The sequence below is a fragment of the Rhinolophus hipposideros genome, assembly GCF_964194185.1.
Source record: "Rhinolophus hipposideros genome assembly, chromosome: 16".
Classification (NCBI taxonomy): Eukaryota; Metazoa; Chordata; class Mammalia; order Chiroptera; family Rhinolophidae; genus Rhinolophus; species Rhinolophus hipposideros.
In genome coordinates this window covers 52,029,926-52,050,608 of record NC_138062.1, presented here as the reverse complement: position 1 = coordinate 52,050,608, position 20,683 = coordinate 52,029,926, and the positions used below count along the sequence as shown (strand labels likewise).

Genomic DNA, 20,683 nt, shown 5'->3' with positions numbered 1-20,683 from the left:
GACTGGATAGTAATATCATCATCAGGAAAGCAAAAGATGTCTTCATGTTCCCCAGCCATTTGAAAATGTCTATCACCGCATTATCAGCACTACCCTTTTCTATACCCATTTTAATATAGTAGATTGCATAATTTATCATTTGTTCACTCACTCATTCAGAAAATCTTTATCAACCTGTGTCAGGTGCTGTGGTGGAGCTCTGGAAGTTAGAGATGAACACACGTTCATATGAAATCATACGGTTCTTGATTTTTTCTGTCTGACTTATTTCACTTAGCATGGTAATCTCAAGAGCCATCCATGTTGACACAGATGGCAGTATTTCACTTTATGGCCAGGTAATATTCCATTATACATGTGTACCACATCTTCTTTATTGTACCAAGTCGTTATCCAATCATCTATCGAAAGACACTTCAGTTGTTTCCATATCTTTGTCAGCATGAATAATGCTGCAATGAACATTGGAGTACATCTATGTTTATAAATAAATATTTTCAGATTTTTGGGGTGGATACCCAGAAGAGGGATTGCTGGGTTGTACAGTAATTCTATTTTTAATTTTTTGAGGAAACTTCATACTGTTTTTCATTGTGGCTGTACTATTTACAACACTGAATAGAATATATGTTTTTCCTATAATCTCAAAAACATTTCTGAGTGATTAAATGATAAATAAACATACTATGTTTCTTAGACAAGTTCTTCCATTAATAAATATATCGTTAATATGTTTATTATATTAAGTATATTCAATATAAGTGATGCATTAATAAAAGTGTGTGTGATTTTATCTACTTTAAACTTTCAATTTTTATCCTTAAGTATTTGGAATATTACATTTATGTTTAAGGTAAATTTCCACTGTATGTTTTTCCTAATTTTCCTCCAATCAGTTATATCCTAATTAATGTGAAGAGAGGGATGGGAGTCCTCTCTTATAATTTTCAGTTGAAAAATAATACAAGTGATAATACTGTATCTTCTCTTGAATACAGTTGATACATATGCACAAATTTTGAATTTGGCTAAAGTATTTTAATGATAACAGGTTCTTATGTTATAAATTAGAACACCACTTTATAAGGCTCATCAAACCTTTTTTTTCATAAATGACTTCATATGCAGGCAAATGTGTAATATTTAACCTGGTTTTGACTTAAATTCAGTAATCAATTGGTGAATAATGCAATATAGATTGATGCTATATTTCTGGAAGTAATTATACTATTATAGTTTCTATTGTTTCAGAAGTTAATACTATTTTGCAACATCAAACGGAATAGTCAAAATTTTCCTTGTTATGTCTAGAGCAGAAAATGAAGTAAAATGGGGTTAAAATTTAAACCCTGATGCCTACTTTTAACTTCCATCTTTTTCTTCACTTTACAACCTACCTTTCTATTTTTGTGCTCAAAGTGATAATAAGGAATAGCTCCTGGATATTGAGGAAGTTCTTACATACAAAATTACTCATAAGAATTTGTTAGTTTTTGGGTTTTCTTTTCCATTCTTACAGTGAAGCTGTGTTAAATAATGCATAACTATTTGTCTGTAATTTTAAAAAATAGAGACATTAGACTGATTCTTATCTGAATTATATTTCTATAGCAATTTTCACATTTCACTTTGAATAAAATTCAAACTCATCAGCTCTTTCTATCAAGCTTGTCCATTTCCATCTGCATAGGCACCCTGCACTGGACCCAACTTAAATTTCTTGCAGTTTAAGACCTATGAGGTCTGACAATTAAGTTTGCGAACTCATCCTAGAAAAAGTGCTACATATCTCACTGCTGAATATCAACTACGGTCACCTTCGAAGTACTCCCCTTGGGAAGCTATGCACTGATGCCAGGGCCTCGTCCACCCTTCAAAGCAATTTTGGAACTCTTTTTCTCGAATGGCCATTAGAGCTGTTGTATTGCCCTTGATGTCCTGAATGCCATCAAAATGTCATAAAAATAAGGCCATGTCTAACCTGTTTCTCCGCGCCCTCCCCCCCCTTGCAGTTAACATGCCTTTCTCCTTCCAGATGGGCCTGTAAAACAGAGAAAAGCATACCTGGATGTTCAGGTTCTTTCCTTTTCCCAATTCTAGGGCCTAGTGAGGGCTATTAACTCAGCCTTTTGAGTGGCGGTCCCAGGGGGCAGGGCCTCTACTTCTATCATTTCATTTAGGGTGACAGTTGCTAGTCTTTTATCTGTTTAGTTTGGCAAACCATTCTTCCATATTTGGGAGGGGTTCACTTTCTAGGTCTGCCCAGATGAAGTATGTTGTACTTGTATTTTCTATGCAGTTATGTTCCAGATCCCCCAGCTCAATTGGGAATAGAGTGGCTGGGTTTAAAATGTGGCATGTTTTTATGGTGATAGCTGGGTTGTTTAGGAGCATGGCCTGGATTGATCTCCCAGGCGATAGCCATTCTGTCCCCTTAGATTTTATCAGGGATTGAACCTGGTGTGAGATCCAGATGGCTACAGATTGTCCCAAAGTCACATTTTCTCTCTCTTTTAAGAGGGTGACTTAACAACCACTCTAAGGCAAGGAGGCCATCCTTTGGTTGTCTGATCTAATTGTTTAGAAAAATGAGCAATTACCCAGGTCAGAGGTCTAAGCTTCTGAGTTAAGACCCCAAGTGCTATTTCCCTGTCTCTCATGTACATATAATAGAAATCAAGTCTTCGTTAAGTCCAGGAGACCCAAAGCTGGTACTTGAATCAGCTGTCACTTGAGTCCCCGAAAAGCCCTTTCACATTCTGACTCCATTCAAATGATTCATTACGCTTCCCTTTTAGGCCTTCAAAGAGAGATTTGGCTATTAATCCAAAATTAGGGATCCAAATAGAATCTGGTCATCCCCAAGAAACGTCTAAGTTGCCTTCTTATGGGGGTAGAATCACGGTTTGCAGATAGCATCTCTCCTGTCTTCTCAAGATACTTTTTATTTTGTTTCATTTTTAAAGAAACCATTCTTTATATGTCATCAACAATTTAAATCACTATATGTGTTTTTTAAACCACTATTTAAGGGGAACAGGACTTTATTGGGGAACAGTGTTTCCAGGACTTTTTTATTGGGGAACGGTGTGTTTTTCCCAGAACTCATCAGCTCCACCCAAGTCAAGTTGTTGTCCTTTCAATCTTAGTTGTGTAGGGTGCAGCTCAGCTGCAGGTCCAGTCACCAGGAGTAGAACCTGGCAACCTTGTGGCTGAGAGCCCTGCACTCCAACCAACTGAGCCATCGGTTTTTCAGCTCAATGTCAGCAACTCAGCTCAAGGTGCCGTGTTCAAACTTAGTTGCCAGGCACACGCAGCCCACAGGGGGCGCAACCCACCATCCCCTGTGGGAGTCAAACCAGCAACCTTGTGGTTGAGAGCTCACTGGCCCATGGGGAGATGGACCGGCAGCCTTGGGCGTTAGGAGCACGGAGCTCCAACCACCTGAGCCACCGGGCCAGCCCCTGTGGGTACTTCTTGAGCAGTGATGATGGCTAAGTTGTTTTTCAGTAGTAATGTTTCAGTCATCTTCCTCTTAAACATTAAACCTATTTTCTTTCCTTGTAAAATAGGGAAAATGTCATGTGAAATTCATATACACGGATAGATTGTACATTATTTTTATTTATTTTCTTTGAGCCAAAATGAAATGGTATAAAAAGAAATGCAGTGACTATTCTTGTTATGTTGATCTCCCACACTTAATCTGTGTTATCTTTGATAAAGGGGATAAACGATTTCAGGTTAGCTCTTTGTGTTAGTATATTATTTTCTGCTTTCTCATTGTGAAAAGTGATAGGTTTTATTTGTTGGAAACAGACCGAAAGATTAGAGAACCAATTTTTTTCAGTTGTGTTATTTTTTTCTTCTAAGAGATACTAATGTAACTCAGTATGTCAAGTACCATGAAAAATACAGGTGTAGTAGAATGTTATTCACACAACTTTAGTATCTTTTAGTCTATTTCTAAAGGATGCAATGCAAGTGTACCTGAGTATTTTCAAGGAAAAACAAAAACAATGCCGTATGAGGTTAGCTAGATATTAATTAAGTTTTAACAATTTATCTAGAGTGCTTTTTTACTTTTGAAAATTAAAAATAGAATTTATTTCCATAATTTCACTTCTCAAGGGTCTAATTATTTCATTTGCAGTGATGTAACTGATGCTGATTTCCTTTTGCTTTAGCAATCTGGGTGGAAGTATGGCTTTATGGTTACATAAGTTCTATCTCTTTAGTCATTGGAAAATTACCTTTGTTTAGTTCATATGGAGTCTCAAAATAGCTATAAAACTGAGTCACAAATTACAGTAAAGAAAATAGTAACTGTTTTACCTGGTCTGATGTTTTAAAAGCCATACTGTTAGATGAATAATTTGGGGAATGGCATATCATCCTCTCCCTCAAACATTTGTTCCTAGTTTTTCCTATGCTATCAAAGCAAAAAAACATACCAAGCCACGATGCTTGGAACTAGAATAGATAAATACTTGCTGCATGGATGAGTTTACTTTACCATTTAGGGCCATATTTGTCATGTCATTTCTCGCTGGACCAAACTACCTTAGAGATTATTTGTCTTTAGAGTAGTTGCTTTTAAATGATATCCTTAATCATTGTCTATAGAACATGTTCTTTCTGCAGTGCTAACTTGTGCTCTCTTATCTAGACCACTTTGCGGTCAGTCGTCTATCTCAGTAAGATGGTTTCTGCAGTCCGTGGCCATGGAGCAGAATAAAAGTAACTCTCCCTGTTGGCACTTCTGTATAAACTAAAGGTTGGTAGACATGTTTTGGAAAAGCTAGATAGTAAATATTTCAGGTGTTGCCGGCCAAATGTGGTTTCTGTTGTATAATCGTGTGTTTGTGTGTGTGTGTTTTACCACCTTTAAAAATGTAAAAGCCATTCAGTCCATTGCCATACACAAATAGGCCATGGGCTGGGTTTGGCCTGCTTGCCACAGTTTGCCAACAGCTGGTCTAAATCAGTGAGCTGAACTTCCATGGCCCTATGGCTATGATACGTTTCTAAACTCAGAGCAACTAACTCTGAAATCTGTGGTCTCTTTTCCTAATATCCTAGTCACTTCCTTGCCTTACCAATGTAAGTATCTCTTTAGGACTCCTTAGCATTAAATAGGAGCTTTTTCTACTCTGTATCTCTTGTGTTTCAGGGGCAGGAGATTGGATAGGTTTCCTCTTTGCTCTACTGCCAATTTCAAACAATTTCTCCCTTAGTTCTTTGAAATTTTAATATTCTCTCCCTTTCCTTATTATCTTACCTCCCTGAAGAGCCTTCTTTCTGCTCATTCATTGAGGACTTTAGCTCTTGGCTCAGTTTTCTTCCTCTCTCCCATTTCAGTCATTTTAGTGATTCCAGTAGCCAATGGATCTACTGATCTAACAGATCTAACAGATCCAAGGGATCTAACACTGCCACCTATACGTTTCTCAGTCTTTTTCTCTTGTCACGTCAGAGGCCTCTCAGTGGTCACGCCCACCCAGAACCTTATCAGCATCTGGAACGTCTGTAAACTTGACTTTGAATATTTCCTCCTCCATTCAGTCACCTATCCCTCGCCATTGATGAAGTTCTACACTGTGACCTCATTCTCTAATTGGGTATCATCTAACTCCTGTCTTCAGCTTCTTTCTGGTTCAGCTTAGATTCAGAGTCCAAAGCTGCTTCCTTGCATTTGCTCTCAGTTCCTCTGCCCTTGACTGCATGATATTCCTCTTTGAAAACCCAAACCAGTTAAGGAAGTTACCTGTCTCCTTCATACCTGTTCCCAAGCAGCTCAACATTGTTGGAGAATCCCTGAAAATAAGACCTAGCCAGACCATCGGCTCTAATATGTCTTTTGGAGCAAAACACAATATAAGACCCAGTCTTATATAAGACCCAGTCTTCATTATATTATACTGTATTATATATTATATTATACACGATCTTATATAAGACCTGGTCTTATTTTAATATAGTATATAAGACCTGGTCTTATATTAAAATAAGAATGGGTCTTATATTAATTTTTGCTCCAAAAGACGCATTAGAGCTGATGGTCCGGCTAGGTCTTATTTTCGGGGAAACACAGTATCACAGACCATTTTCCAATTCATGTTTGCAAATCTCAAGTGGATTCTCAATACTGCTTACCAGTTTTACTGTTTCCCTATTAAGTTCATTTTCCAACTTGGAAGATAATATTTTTTACCACTTTTTCATACTTTCTAGCTTTAATACTAGGGTCCTCAGTGTTCAGCTGTTAACTTTTTATACATCATTGAGAAAATAGACACTCATTTTCTTTCAATTTAATGGATGTAGTAGCTTTTCTCCTTTCAAAGACAAGCATTCCTACTTGTGCTCTAAATTCCCACACCTTATTGTCTTCTTAAGAACCTTGATTCTCCCCAAGTTTTTCACCTTTAGTTTCTCAAGCTAAAAAACTGCCTATAAATCATCCTTGATTATTCCCCATGTCTCTTTCGTGTCCTTCCTTAGTCCAATTAGTATTTCTGGTTCTGTTTCCAAAAAAAAAAAAAAGTAAATCAGTTCATGTGAGGCCATCTCCACTTCGCGCTCTTACCTAATCCACCAGGTCTTGGCTGTTCTATGTGCAGAAAGTCGCTTCCTGACTGGCCTCGTGCCACCATTCTTGTCCACTTAATCCATTTTTTTATTACCTGAGTAGAAAAATGCTGTTATATTCTTTTGTATATCCAAACCTTATTCATGAGAAAATCCTTTCTCTATATTACATTATTTTTCTTGAAGTATTTTTATTATTATTAAAATTTATTGGGGTGACAATGGCCATCAAAACTACATAGGTTTCAAGTATACAGTCTATAATACATCATCTGTATATTGCATTATGTGCTCACCACCCAAAGTCAGTTTTCCTCCCATCACCATACATTGGACGCCATTCACCCTCTCCTACCAGCCCTTTTTCCCCCACATTATTTTTCTTAGTGTTTGTTTTAAACGGGGTTTGAAAGATATAGGTTATTTCCGCTGCTTTTTCCTAATGAGTGCATCTTTTTCTTCCTTTCTGCAATGTCATGGGTTTGTCAGTCTGTGTTGGCCTTGTTTGAATGTTGCAAATACAAATCTACAGAAATCCCGGTAAGTTAACCAAAAAAGTATAGAACCCACAACAAAGGTATGAGTCACTCCTTTAATATACAAAGTCTTTCACAGATAATTATTTTCTTTTCCTTAATCTGCTTTAGTACACATTATTCACAAAACAGTAAATTGTTAATGCAAGAGAATTAGGTAAAACCAATAAAGTACAAATGCTCAATTTCAAAAATTGCACACAGTTAAAATAATTTTTTCTTGTTAATTTTAATGCAATATCCAATTTCAAAATGGGCTTTCTTCAGATGTGGAGGAAACACTGCAGCCCAAAATAACAGTATGTCCTTTCAACTGTATTAATATGTAAAATAGCACCTTTGGGCTGACTTAAGAAAAAAGGTTTTTATCTTTCTTAATTAAAGTGTAAGCCCTACACAATTATTATATAATAACTACAATAATGATAAGTTTTAAGAGCTCTACTTTGTCCCAAAATACTCAGTGGCAAGGCAAAGAAAGGTAAACTATGTCAGGCAGATGGAATAATCTTTCTCACCTCACACCAATGACAATTATGATACCTAATGATGTCATTGCTCTAATGAGCTAATTTTCCAACCAAAGAACAGCTGTTTTAGGGGTACTCAGAGACCTTTTGCAAAACAAGATAAATACAACCATGAGGTCATTTCACTGGGACTACAATCACATGTGAAAGCAGCTCGGAGAGAGTTAATCTTGGGGCATTTTGAAAGACTCCTTCAGTATAAACCTATCTTCCTTCAATTTCTCCACTGCTATATCCCAGGTTGATGGGATCACATTTGGGTGTTGTTTTCTTCATTTTTGTTTTATTTGTGTTTGTACTTAAGCTTCATTGCCTTTTGGACTTCACTTTTTAAAAAAGTGCTTGAATTTCATTCCTTTACAATTTAATCTTTGATCCTATACAATTAAAGTGACAGCTTTTAAAAAATTAACAGCATAAATGTTTGTGGCTTATAGTATTGATAATACCACAGATTCTTGATTATAAAAAGCCAGAAAGTTTTAAACCAAACTGTAAGTTCATTCTTCAATTCCAGTCCTTTATTTCAATTCCAGTTTATTTCTTATATCAGCAGGTAAACATGCTTCAAAAAATAGTCATTCTGGAGAGCAGTTTTTCTTTTTGGAGGGTATATCCAGTCCACAAAAGCGTTGTCACAAAGCCGAATCCTTTCGTTGAAAGGGCAAATGTACCATTGCCACACAGAATATAAGAAGAAAATAATCATCCTTAGGTTTTAAGTGCACATAGTTATTTAGCTTGAACCATAAACAGCCATTGCAAGAAACCTTTTTAAAATATTTGAATTCAAGAGTTCAGGGTTTAAAAAGGTCAGAAGAATAACAATAAGATGTTGACTTTTAACCTGCCAGGGTGCTACATTATTTTCTCATTTCAAGAATGCCAAAGCCTATGTAAGTCAATTTTGAGAATTTAAGTATGGTTTTAAAACACCATGTCATCTTTTGTTAATACAGTAATGTTTATCTTTACTTTTCATTCTAGAAATGTTTTTTTTAGTGTTAAGTATAGCCCTTAATACATGAGGCCTTATTTTAAAAATAGCCAATTGCCTCTCACTGTGAAATGAGCTATATATACACTTACCTATCTTGCTTAGGTTTGTACAGAATTTAAACAGTATTTTTGGAAGTAATTAAGGTAAATAATCATTTTCCTTCCAGAACAAAGAAAAGAGAAATCAACATTTCTTTGTTTGCTGGTGACTAAATTATTTCCCCCAGGAATATTTGTAAACCGCATGTTGCCATTGCTAAACCACAGGAAAAATGGATTAGTAAAAAGCTTGGAAAAATGAACAGATAAATTGAATCAAGTTTAATCCCTTGGGTGAGATGCCATGTTCAGTTTGTTTAAGTTTCATACTTCACTTGTGTCCTTATTTGCACAGAAATTTTGGTCCAGTTCAGTTATCTCAATTATGTTTGCCCTGTGCCTTTTATTTCACATCCCAATAATAAAGTTTTAAGAAAGGTGAGTTTAAACCTTTGTTTCCTGACTGGAAACCTTAACATGTTTCTCATGTACATACGTGAATACACATACACATGCCACACACATAGAGTTGACATCTCCCTTTATTCTTGGGCATCAGGACTAGTTGGACTCGGTATCAGCCCCTAATTCACATCATCTTTCTCCCATTAAAAAGGTTATTTCTTTTTCCCTTTTCCTATGATATCTTTGAAGAACAAGCACACGGATCATTACAAAGTGCATCAATGTGATACCCAGATTTGTGCAATGCAATACCCATGCTTTGGTTCCTGTGGCCACCGTGGTTCCTTTTCCACAATAATAAATATGACAGCTAACAAAAATAAATCACCTTTTTAAAATGTAAGACATCTTTCAACAGGCCACTACATCTATAATCATTAATGTAGCTCACGGCAATATCATTCACACTTCAGTTTTACATGAATATGCAAACATCATAATAATCAACTGAACTGTCAAACCTAAACAACTCAATGTATTACTTACCACAGAATTTGTCCAATATTTTTGCTTCCCAGCTGAGCAAGGGAAATGCTGTCAGCTTTTAAAAATAGAGTCTAAATGCTTAACTACTCATCTGTCAAGTTGACACCTCATATGGATTTTTTTTAAAGCCTTACACATTTGACTTAATAATGAAAATATTTAATTTTTATTTTCCGTATCATAAGTGCTTCATTGTAGCAAACGAGTTAATTTCAGAACTTTGCTAAAGATTGCTTTATCTTTCTATGCTTTTGTTTTTTGCACCCTTCAGAGAAATTGTAATTTTATCTAACTCTTCAACCAAGATATTAAATTTGTTTGATTAATTTAGTGCTTTGTAAAATTATAACATTTGTGCGACTTTGAATAAAAGAATGAGTTAAGCTGATGTTTTGCAATATTAACTGTTAAATGAAGCAGAGGCTCTAATTTTAGGATTGCTATGCAATATGGTTAATTCAAATTGAGATATGCTGAAAGGATAAAATACTGGATTTTGAAGACTTGGTTCATAAAAAAAGATGTAAAATATCTCAATTAACTTTTGACATTATGACAGGTTGAAATAACTTGGATATATATTGTTAAATGTAATACATCATCAAAATTAATTTCACCTATTTTACTTTTTGTAATGGGGCTACTAAAAATTTAAAATTTACATATGTGGCCTGCATTTGTGGCTCACGTTATATTTCTGTTAGACAACACTGGTGTAGAGGGTCCAGATTTCAACTTCTGTGTGTATTCAACAGGGCTAATTAAACAAACAAATGAAAAAAAAACCTCTGCACATCCTTTGTTCATGATTTAAATATAAATCCAAGTATTAATATCTTCAAATGCATACTGCATTGATTTTAAAAACATGCATCTGTCAAAACAACTGGACTCCACAATAGCCAAAAAATCTGTTACCTGTCAAAAGTGAGACTATCAAAAGATGCTTCCTCCCAGTGTGCTTCTGATGTATCTCGGGGCTAATGCAGACAATGTCAAGCTTAAAAACAAGTATGTTATTCCCAGATGAGATAGTTAACATTACGAGGCCCTAGAAGAAATACATATTGTAATTCAAGTCTGTATTCTTAAACTTTCCCCTGCAACCTTGAAGACTCATATGTCTGTTTAGTCTGACGATGAACTTTGCCTAAAAGGACTCCTTACTCCAGTGATATTTTATAACTGTTTTAGAAATTACTCTTTAGCAAATGTTTCACATCTCCATATCACACTTTAGACTCTGCTTGATGGGATCCTGGTCATTTGGTGTCCTTCCCTCCTTTCCTTTCTGAGCAAAGTAAGGAAAGGTGACTCAGTAGGAGAAAGGGGAGAAGATGAAGAAAGTGAATAATTCAGGATCACTTCTGTCATTTGTAGTGGCTGAGGGCTAGAAAGGTATTCTTCAGCGAAGAAACTCCACCTGTCTCCATCACACTGGTATAACTTCAGGGGGGCTGCCTTCTGCAGATGGCAGTGAATTTGTACCCGTTTGCAAGACAGGCACCACCACGGCATCCTTGATGTCCGTGTTTATGTGACACGAGAAGTTCTTCTCCTGTTTTTTGGCAGTGTCTGGGCAGTTTTGCACAAAGATCACACGGTTGTATGCCTTCAACCTGCGCCACAACTGAACGTAGGCTTTACACTGTACGTACATGAAGACGAGACCTCCCGTGAAGCCGATGGCCACCACAACCAGTTTTGTCCAAAATGGCCATTCAAGGACACCTTTGAAATAAAAAAGAGAATGCTGTCACCAATCAATGGATTTGGTAACTTTCTTCCACAGCTCCAAAAGACTATGCCTTCCTGATAAAGTTCACAGATAAGGAATATATTGCTATATAAGTGTAAAATTCTATGGATAAGAATTATAACTTGAATTGCTTTTAAATATGCTAAAGGTATGGTTGAAATTATATATGAAGAAATTCTCTTACCTACCACTGTAATGATGTCTCATTTCCCCTCCTAGTATCAAGTACCTACTATGATTATCAGTACTTGAAACATACATGAGACTTTTGATACTTTAACATTTATTCTTTATAGCTATACCTTTAAGGAAGGACTGACCATATTGAATGGAAGGATCAGCAGCTAAAATCCTTAATCTGATTATGAACAATACCTAAAAGTAGGAGGTACAGAAATAGGTAAATGTATGGGATTGTACATACAGGTCCCCATTCCCACCCTCATTCTTTAAAAACTTAAAAAAAAAAAAATGAGAAATAAACTGCCACATCTCACCAAAGACAGAAAGAGAATTTCTCAGTATAGACATGCATAAGATTTAGGATTTTAGTTACCTGTACTTGTTTCATAAATTACATTTTGTTACCGAGAACATCACTTTCTTCCACGCCCCCAATATAGCCAAAACAATATCATAAAAATATATTCAATATAAAAATTAGTAATGTGATGGTTTGTTATATCCCTTAAAAATGGAGGTAATGGTATTAGGTTGGTGCAAAAGCAATTGCGGTTGTAAAGGTTATAAACAGCCACAAAAAACGCAATAATTTTTGCACCAACCTAATCGTATTTACCTCATAGAGTTGTTAGAGTGGATTAAATGAATTAGCACTGACACACAGTGCTATAAAAATGTAAATTGTTGTTGCTAGCTGAGTGGTTTAAATGCTATGCATCTTGGCCTGACTGAGTTGTAGATTAATAGCAAGGCTTTCTCTGGTGCCTACAGCTAAGACCTTTCTAACTTCATTGGGCTTCATCAATCTTTGAATGTCGCACCTAGAGTCTGAGCATGGAAACTTCAGGGATGCAGGTGAGGAGAAAGGCTGGTTAGCTGCAAGCCAGGCCACTACCCTTTAGTCAGCACTACACCGCCTCACCCTGTGCCCCGGGCAATCCCCTTCATGGAGAAAAGCTCAGAAATCTACCAAAACTTAAAAAGGTCCTGAAATGCATAAGTGGCCACTGTGTGTACTGTATTTGTTAGGAAACATTTACACCAAACTTTCAGAGCACAATGGCAATGGCTTATAAGCTGGATACATCCACTGGCCCCTTTCAGGCTCATTTGCCTTCCAGCAATATTGTTTCTCTGAAAACCTACTTCCTTGCTAATGGAATAGGGTCCCAGTCCTTCTCCATGGGAGGCACACATGCTGGGTCACTCGTAACAGATTGCTTCTCTGTTTTCTCTTTAAGTCAAATTGGGTAAACCACAAGCTCCCAGATGGGTGGTTATAATATAGCTGCAGATGAGGCAAATTACTTATTTCCTCATCTTTAAAACAATGATCTTTAAGGTCTATGCCAGCTTTTAAATTTAAATTCTAGGAATATTCTGCATGTCATACGTGGCAGATCGTGGGCCTGGAGGCACCGGGAGTATGTCTAAAAAGCCGTTCCCAATCCCTAACCAGCAGAAGAGAACCTACCTCATTTAACAGTGGCAGGACAAAGTATATATAGAAAAAGCATTGCTTTGGTAATTTGGGATATTTTTGGCTGGATGCTTAGATTACGCAGAGTTACAAAATATGTTTGTATAAGGGTATGTGTGAGTGGTAGGGCAGGCAGGTGGTTTTCTCCTTTACTTTTCTTCTGGTCGCTTCCCTACAGTTGGAGCGTATTCAGTCAAACTTAGTTTTACAAATGAGGAAATTGAGCTTCAAAGTGATTATTTTATTCACGATAACTAGCCACTGACCAAGGCAGAACTAGAACCCTGGCCTTCTGACAACTAGCCCAAGTCAGCATTTCTCATGTTTGGATTGTTACCAATAACCAACATATAATTACTTTAAAAAGGAATAGTTTAAACAACAATGGTGAAAAGGAAAATACTGTATGAATTGCAGGGAACTAATTTTGAACACACACTCTAAGTAGATGTTAACAGCCAACGAGTCCTACACAGCCATTTGTTCTTATCTGTGGACACAGCTACAGCCAGCGAAAATTTGGGAGCTTCTCCTAATAGACCAATTATTCTCTGAATAATGAAGCCTGGACCTTGCCCTGGAGATACTGAGAGGCTCACAAGTGAGTCAGGCATGGGAAAAAAAAATCGATTGGTTATGCTAGTCCCTTGTGGTATATACATTTGAATAATTCTGGGGCAACATTAAAATCTGCACCTACGGTCTTTTTAATAGGTAGCATAAATTTGTTTTTTCTTGGTCTGTATTGTTTTGTGTTTTGTTTTCAACACACAAATAGTATACTGGAGCATTCTTCTCGAATAAGTAAAGATAAGGCAGGAAGAGCAATTGTTTTCCCAAATTAGAGTTGGCAACCTGGATGAATCAGGATGTTAAAGTTCCAAGTACCATGTATTACATTTTTTTTTCCTTATCACATGTGACAGTGAGATGCGAGAGGTATCTGAGGCATCATGCATATCATCTAAAAAGAACAACCATTTAAAAACATAAATGGTTTGTTATTTTTTTCCTTCCAGGATTGTTGTTATAGTTCATAGATGTTGCTGTTTTTATACTCAACCTCAATTCTGGTTGAAGAAGGACAGTTTGTTCCTCTTCCAATATTTTGGAAGGTTTTCAAAATGGATTTAGAGTATTTTGACTTTTAAATTATACAGTTTTTTTCCCCCCTAAAAACTTTAAAAGTAAATTCAGAATCGGTACTCAGAGTCTCAATACCAGAGGAAGATGAAAATAAAACTCATACAAATGGCTGTACTACCTGTAATGGATTACATTGGGAAACCAGATTTTAAATACAATTTGAGCATAAGTACAGATGATACCCTTTACAAAAGTCACTATTTGAAATTACATGACTTAGGAGCTGTCTCACCAGCAAGTGGATCTGTAGAAATAGCCCCAGGCACTGCTTCTTGATAAATATCTTGCTTCCTAATTCAAAAGCTCTGAACACCAAAGATAATAGTTACCTAATTTTCATTTGATTTTAAGAAACTGAAAATAATTTTTAAAAGTAATATGATAGAAAGCTGACACTTGACTATATGTGTGTATATATACATGTATATATATATACGTACATATATACCATGTTTCCCTGAAAATAAGACCTAGCCGGACAATCAGCTTTAATGTGTCTTTTGGAGCAAAAATTAATATAAGAACCGGTATTATTTTGCTATAAGACCGGGATATATATGTATGTATATGTGTGTATATACATATATATACACACACACACATATATATATATACATATATAACCCAGTCTTGTATATACATATATATACATATATATGTGTGTGTGCATATATATATATATATATATATATATATATATATATATATATAAAATATATATATATACTGACCTTTGATTGCCATTCAAGCTTTCTATTGGGAAATCTAAGGGACCTGAGTGATACTCCTTTGGGTGACTGGTCTGAAATCCTGCTTCTACCCAGAAAGGAAAAAGGAAAAAAAAAATTGAAAAAAGTATTTTTAAAAAAGATACAAGTTGGAAAAGCTTGAGTATGAGATATTCACACTTCATCATTCCTTCTACAGCATTGACTGGGCCACTTGCCAGGTGCCACACACAGAGCTCAGCACCATGGGTGTGCTGGTGAGTAAGACAGGCTTAGATGGCCTGCTCTGAGCTCAGAGGCTATTGGGGAGGAAAGACAATTACATGAGCAATTACAATTACGTGTCCTGGGAGTGGGAGAGCAGAGCTTCTCAGCATGACTGCACAATAGAGTCATGAGTTAGGGATAATGAAATCTGAACCTCTGAGGATAAACTTCAGGCTTCGTAGGGGTATGGAAACTCCACAGGTAATTCGAATGTGCAATCAAGATGAAGTAAGGGGTGTGTGGTAAATGCACGAAGCTATGGGAATATATGGTTCTTCACATTTCGAGAGCTTCAGAATTACCTGTTTGCTTCTTAAGCACAAATGACGGGGTTCCACCCTCAGAATTTCTGATTAATAGGTCAGAGGGGATGGGGTGGCCGAGAATCTGCATTTCTCCACCAAGTGCCCAGGTGATGCTACTGCTAGTGGTCCAGGGACCACATTTTGAGAACCACTGTAATAGTAACAATGATTCTAGTTCAGGGAGCTGAACTAGGTTTCCCAGACAGAGAGAAGTTTAAGGTGAACTGCAAAGGTAGAGTGGGGGTTTAGGGAGCGGTGTGAGAGTATATGGGTGTTTGAGTGTGTGGAGGTGGACAGGAGAAGCAGGGAGGAGATGCTTTATGTAAAGAGAAAAGCTAAGCAAGGGTCTGGAAGTATGTTGGGGGAGCTGACGAATGGTCAGCATAATTGGCTACAGCTAGGTTATAGGGGGAGGCACATAATCCCACTAAAGAGTTTGGTGTATGTTTTAAGAGTATTGGCTAATTAGGGAAGGTTGTGGTCACATTTGTACAATATTTTGTAACTTTGCTGGAAGCACATTATTAAGCATGGGTTGAAAGTGGGCAAAACTTGAGAAAGTCCAGTTAAGAAGTCGTTGCAGTTTTTAGGTAAAAGACATGGTCGTTTGTACATGGATGGTGGCAGTGAGGAAGGAGAGAAACGGACAGATTCCAGAGCATATGAGGCAGAATAAATAGGATTTAGTGATTGACTTACAGTAGAAGTGGGGGAGAAGGAGGAGATGAGGAATTAGAGCTGTGTTGGCTTTGGTTACTGGGTGTCAGTAATGTCTTTCCCACAGGTGTCGGAGTGGGAAGTGGTAGTAGATGGAGTTTGGACATACTGAGTTGGTGCCTGGAAGACCCTTAGATGGGCACGTTCAGGAGGTACACAGATGCATAATCAGAGTGCAGTATGAGCTGGGGATAAATTTGGGGTGTCATCAGAATAGATGTGACAACTGGAGACATAAGGATATCCAGGGGAACCAGAGAATGAGCAGGCAGAGTGAGCTAAATGGAAGGCGGCATGGGACCCTGGGTTCTGGAGAAACTAGGTGGCTGAAGTTGAGGCTGTCAAGTTCACACGAGATAAATGATCACTATGCACTCACATGTCTCAGTAGTGACTCTGAATAAAGGAATGTAAGAGAGAGATTCTGACCTGTTGACAACATCTGAATGACATGAGATTGCTTCTTCTTGTGATGCCTTGGAGAGGTGCTCTTACCCTCCTTTCCCTTACATGTGACTTAAGGAGAAAGGAAAGAGCCCTTGAGGACTAGTACAGCTAGACCATGACCGTGTCACCGCTGGGAGAAGGCGAGGCTACACTGGGGCAAATTTGTGATTCTCAAACACTGAACTCCAAGTCAGACATCTACAAATATGAAGTCTCTGGTTATCATGCCTGCCCTTGATTATTAGGAAAACATTTGAGTCGTGAGGATGTATGTTGGGTATAGAAAGGTGGGGATGGTGGTGGAATGTCTCTTTGTTTTTCCATACATACACAATGGCACCGTTTCTGGCACACTTTCCCGTTACTGGGCTTGGGCCAGTGCCTCTAAATATAGGGAACACAGATTTAAAAAAAAAAAAAAAAAGTTCTACTCTCTAGGTCCTACCCTATTTAATAAGGATCTAATAGATATTATTGTTTAATCGAGCATCTCAGTAACAATGCATAATGTAGTTGTAAAGAATGTAGTTTGATATAAATTATATAAAAATGAGTTAAGATTGAACCAAAAAACAAACAAAACATCCCTACTTGTTTTTCAAGCCACAGTGTTTTCATTCTCTTTCAGAAGCAGTGGGACCTGTATCTCCATCACCCCTCATCCCCGCCCCCCCAATCCCCCCCCCCACCACCACCACACACAGCCCCTTTTATTCGCCCAGGTCCCAGTCGCTTCTAGAATGCCCAGAAGAGCACGTTGGTGTGCACTGCTGCCATCATGAGGTCAAGTGTGAGAATGCAACATCCTTCCCTTCTGCTTGTATGAATCCAAAGACATACAGAAGTAACAAAGCTTTTCTTTTAAAAATTATTTTCTTTTCCTCACTTCTTCTCATCATTTTCTTTTCCTTTTTTGAGGGAGGCACATAAACATTTTCATAACACTACAAACTTACAGTGTTATCATCTGAACAATTTCTCCTTTCAAATTCACCATGTGTTTAATATTGTGTTTGTTCCCCCTGCCACCCCACGTGGGGATGCGGGGGGGTGGGGGGTGGGATGAGTTAGGGGACTATTTCTCACTGTTTTACCAGCTATGATTTAGGCTATATGCTAAAGCTGTTAGAATCCGACGAAAAATAGAGCTGGGTACCTTCAGAAGTGAAGATAACCTAGTTTCAATGACCTATGCATTTTAAATATTAGAATATGCCTTAATGATTTTCAAACTGTAGAGGGCGGGTGCCTGTAAGGCACCATCACATGACTGAGAAGCATGAGATAGAGGAAGTTACTTAAGTCTTTAGATAACACCCACATTTCTGTAGGGGGTGTCCGGATGGCTTAAGACCTCTAGCCTGCGGCAACCCTTCTTATGTTAATGCCCCTCCACCCAGCAAAAGAATGTATATAACCCCTGATTGAGCTGCAATAAAGATAGACTTGATCAGAACTCCTGTCTTGTCTCCGGTCTTTGTGTCTCCCATTTTCCTCCCTTCTAGGTGCTTCGGGGTCCCTCGTGTAGTGTCCCTGCAGGTCGGGACATCAAACATCTTTTTTTGCAGACTTGATGCCATCCTTCACAATCAAACTATTAAACTGTTTAAAATTTCAAACTATAGTGTTAATCCACTCTATCAACTTACATAGTACTAATAAGCTATTACATTCTTTACTACCGTATCCGCATATTCATGTTTTTAAAGAAGCTAAATTCACTGGGTGAATTAAATCAAGTGAAAAACCTTTCAGTTTTAAAACCTGTCGACCTTTTCCCATCAGGAAAAACCTGATCCTCATCCAGCTCCTGCAAAGCCTGGAGTGGTGGATGAAATTTTATATATTTCTCCCTACTCAAGTTCACATGAACTTGATAAATCTCCCATCTCAGCTTGGCACCCCATTTATAGTCAATAGCATCGTTGGAGAAGACTCGATTGCCAGCCCTGGTGTTTGCTAGTGCACTAAACGGGGGAAATGGCTTCCCTCCCTGGTTCTGGGTATCCTCACCGCATCCAAGAGGGGAGAAAAGAAGAGACGTGCCCTTACCATTGTCGTTACCTTGCTTGATTTCCTCCGCTGTCCGGTCTATTAATACATACAAGGACCAAACCACACACGTGATTGCGATGACGTGGAATGTGACCGAGCAGAATATTTTTCTCCTTTCACTCGTGCTCATCTGTAGTTTCTCCCACTGCAATTGTAAACGAATCACACAAAACTGAATTTCTAACCAGGAAACTTTGTTCCCCAATTATAGCCCAGACATAGCTCATGAATGGAGGGAAAGCATTAAGGATTTGCAATTTCAGAGGACACTATAATATTCAAATAAGTCCTCGTGTAGAAAGACATGAAATCTGGGCAGCCGGTTAGCTCAGTTGGTTAGAGCACAGAGCTCTTAACAACAAGGTTGCCGGTTCGATCCCCACATGGGCCACTGTGAGCTGCGCCCTCCACAAGCAGATGGAAACAACTACTTGACTTGGAGCTGATGGGTCCTGGAAAGACACACTTAAAAAATTAAAAAAAAAATGTTTTAAAAGGTTAAAAAAATTGCAAAAACCATAGTTACTTAAAAAAAGATATGAAATCATAACCTGTGGAATTATATGTAACTTAAATACATATTAAAGTGAAAACAAAAATATGTTTGTATTTCCAAATGAATTAAATCAAGTCTTTTCTGTTTTGCTAACCTGTCATTTCCTTGTTTGTGACATGAATGGGATAGTTTTAATACTGAACAATTTTTAGAAAACATTTTATTTCAGGTTTCTGCATATCACTTCTTTGCAGTACTAGGTTATAAGTAGTAATAAGTAATCTCTTTGTGGATTAAAACATAACCTGACATAGTGTTGCATTACTGAATGTATAACTCAAACAAAGAATTTGAATGGCTGGATGATACCGGTTTACAATTCTTCTCCTGGGAAACACATTTTATCATCTGGGCAATGGGAGAAAATCAGTTGAGACCCCTTAGTGCAGTCTGGATTAGCTGCTGCCACTGTTGTCACAACCATTGACCCTTAGTCACACTCCTCAGAAGGTTGAGAGCTGCTCCCTCAGTCTGAGAGAGGAAGAGGGCCACAATTTGTATACTTACATGTTAGGTTTTGTGTCCATATGAGGGAATGTGTCTACTTATTAACTTTGAAGAAATAGACTCTCAAACAAAATTTTAATGCTTTGACAGCTACAGCATCATTTCATTCCCGAGTTAAGTATTGTGTCTTTATTTCTCTTTGTATTATTTCTATAGGAAAATCAAATCACTTAGGTCTTGTTAGAGGTGAACTGATGTGCTAAGCTTTCAATAATCCACGATTCTTATTATGTTTTTGCTAAAGCAAAATCGTTAGAACTTCAGAAGACCCCATTCCTTCCCCACCTCCCACCCCACCCCCACATATAATTCCATAAGCAACTCAGTTGGAAACAAGAGGGCATCCATTATGTCCCATAAAGTCATGGTTCTGTCACCAGCTCTGAGACATTGGTGAAGTCATTTAATCTCTCCAGGCCCACTTGCTTCATAAGACTTGAATTGTGGCAGAAGCTGTGACAGAGAGGTTTGGGAAGAGAATACCAGTCTTTTCTTCCTCTGTTAACAGACTAGTAATTCTATGAGGGTGAGAATTGTGCCAGCTAAAAGCTGCTTTCCAACCTTCCTTGGCAGACGTGAACATGGGCTGTTTTTCACCCGTGAGGCATGAGGGGCTATCTAGTGAGATATCAAGTGTTCACCTTCCTGACTCAGGAATTGCTCCTTCTTCCTTTCCTCCATTTTCTCTTCTTTGCTGCTTGGAAATCATAATTGATGGTAAGAATCCCAACAGTCATCTTGCAAACTCGAGGAAAAGTTTTGAGAATCGGAGAGACCTCAGCCTGATGAGCAACAGTTCACCTCTGGATGACCACTTACACATGCAAGGAAATAAAGCCCTGTCTGATTAAGCCATAATTTCTCAGGACTCTGCTGCTTGTTAGCAA

General features: G+C 37.7%; 2 protein-coding genes across 4 annotated transcripts in view; one reads left to right on the top strand and one right to left on the bottom strand.

Moving 5' to 3' along the window:
• TMA16 (translation machinery associated 16 homolog) overlaps positions 1 to 10,409 on the top strand; it is a 33,393-nt gene extending 22,984 nt beyond the window's left edge. The window contains exons 7-8 of one of the 2 annotated variants that reach the window (XM_081077616.1): positions 4,670 to 4,777; positions 8,824 to 10,409. In XM_081077616.1, coding sequence (XP_080933742.1) covers positions 4,670 to 4,775 — 106 coding nt within the window. In that variant the 3' untranslated portion in view covers positions 4,776 to 4,777; positions 8,824 to 10,409. Of the gene's footprint in view, positions 1 to 4,669; positions 4,778 to 7,080; positions 7,195 to 8,823 lie in introns of those variants that run through there. The other variant, XM_081077615.1, reaches the window with a different exon arrangement.
• Positions 10,410 to 11,070: 661 nt separating this feature from the next.
• MARCHF1 (membrane associated ring-CH-type finger 1) overlaps positions 11,071 to 20,683 on the bottom strand; it is a 656,198-nt gene continuing 646,585 nt past the window's right edge. For both annotated transcript variants that reach the window (XM_081077612.1, XM_081077613.1), the window contains 2 exons: positions 18,731 to 18,878; positions 11,071 to 11,377 (listed from right to left, as the gene is read on the bottom strand). In XM_081077612.1, coding sequence (XP_080933738.1) covers positions 11,079 to 11,377; positions 18,731 to 18,878 — 447 coding nt within the window. In that variant the 3' untranslated portion in view covers positions 11,071 to 11,078. The remainder of the gene's footprint in view (positions 11,378 to 18,730; positions 18,879 to 20,683) is intronic.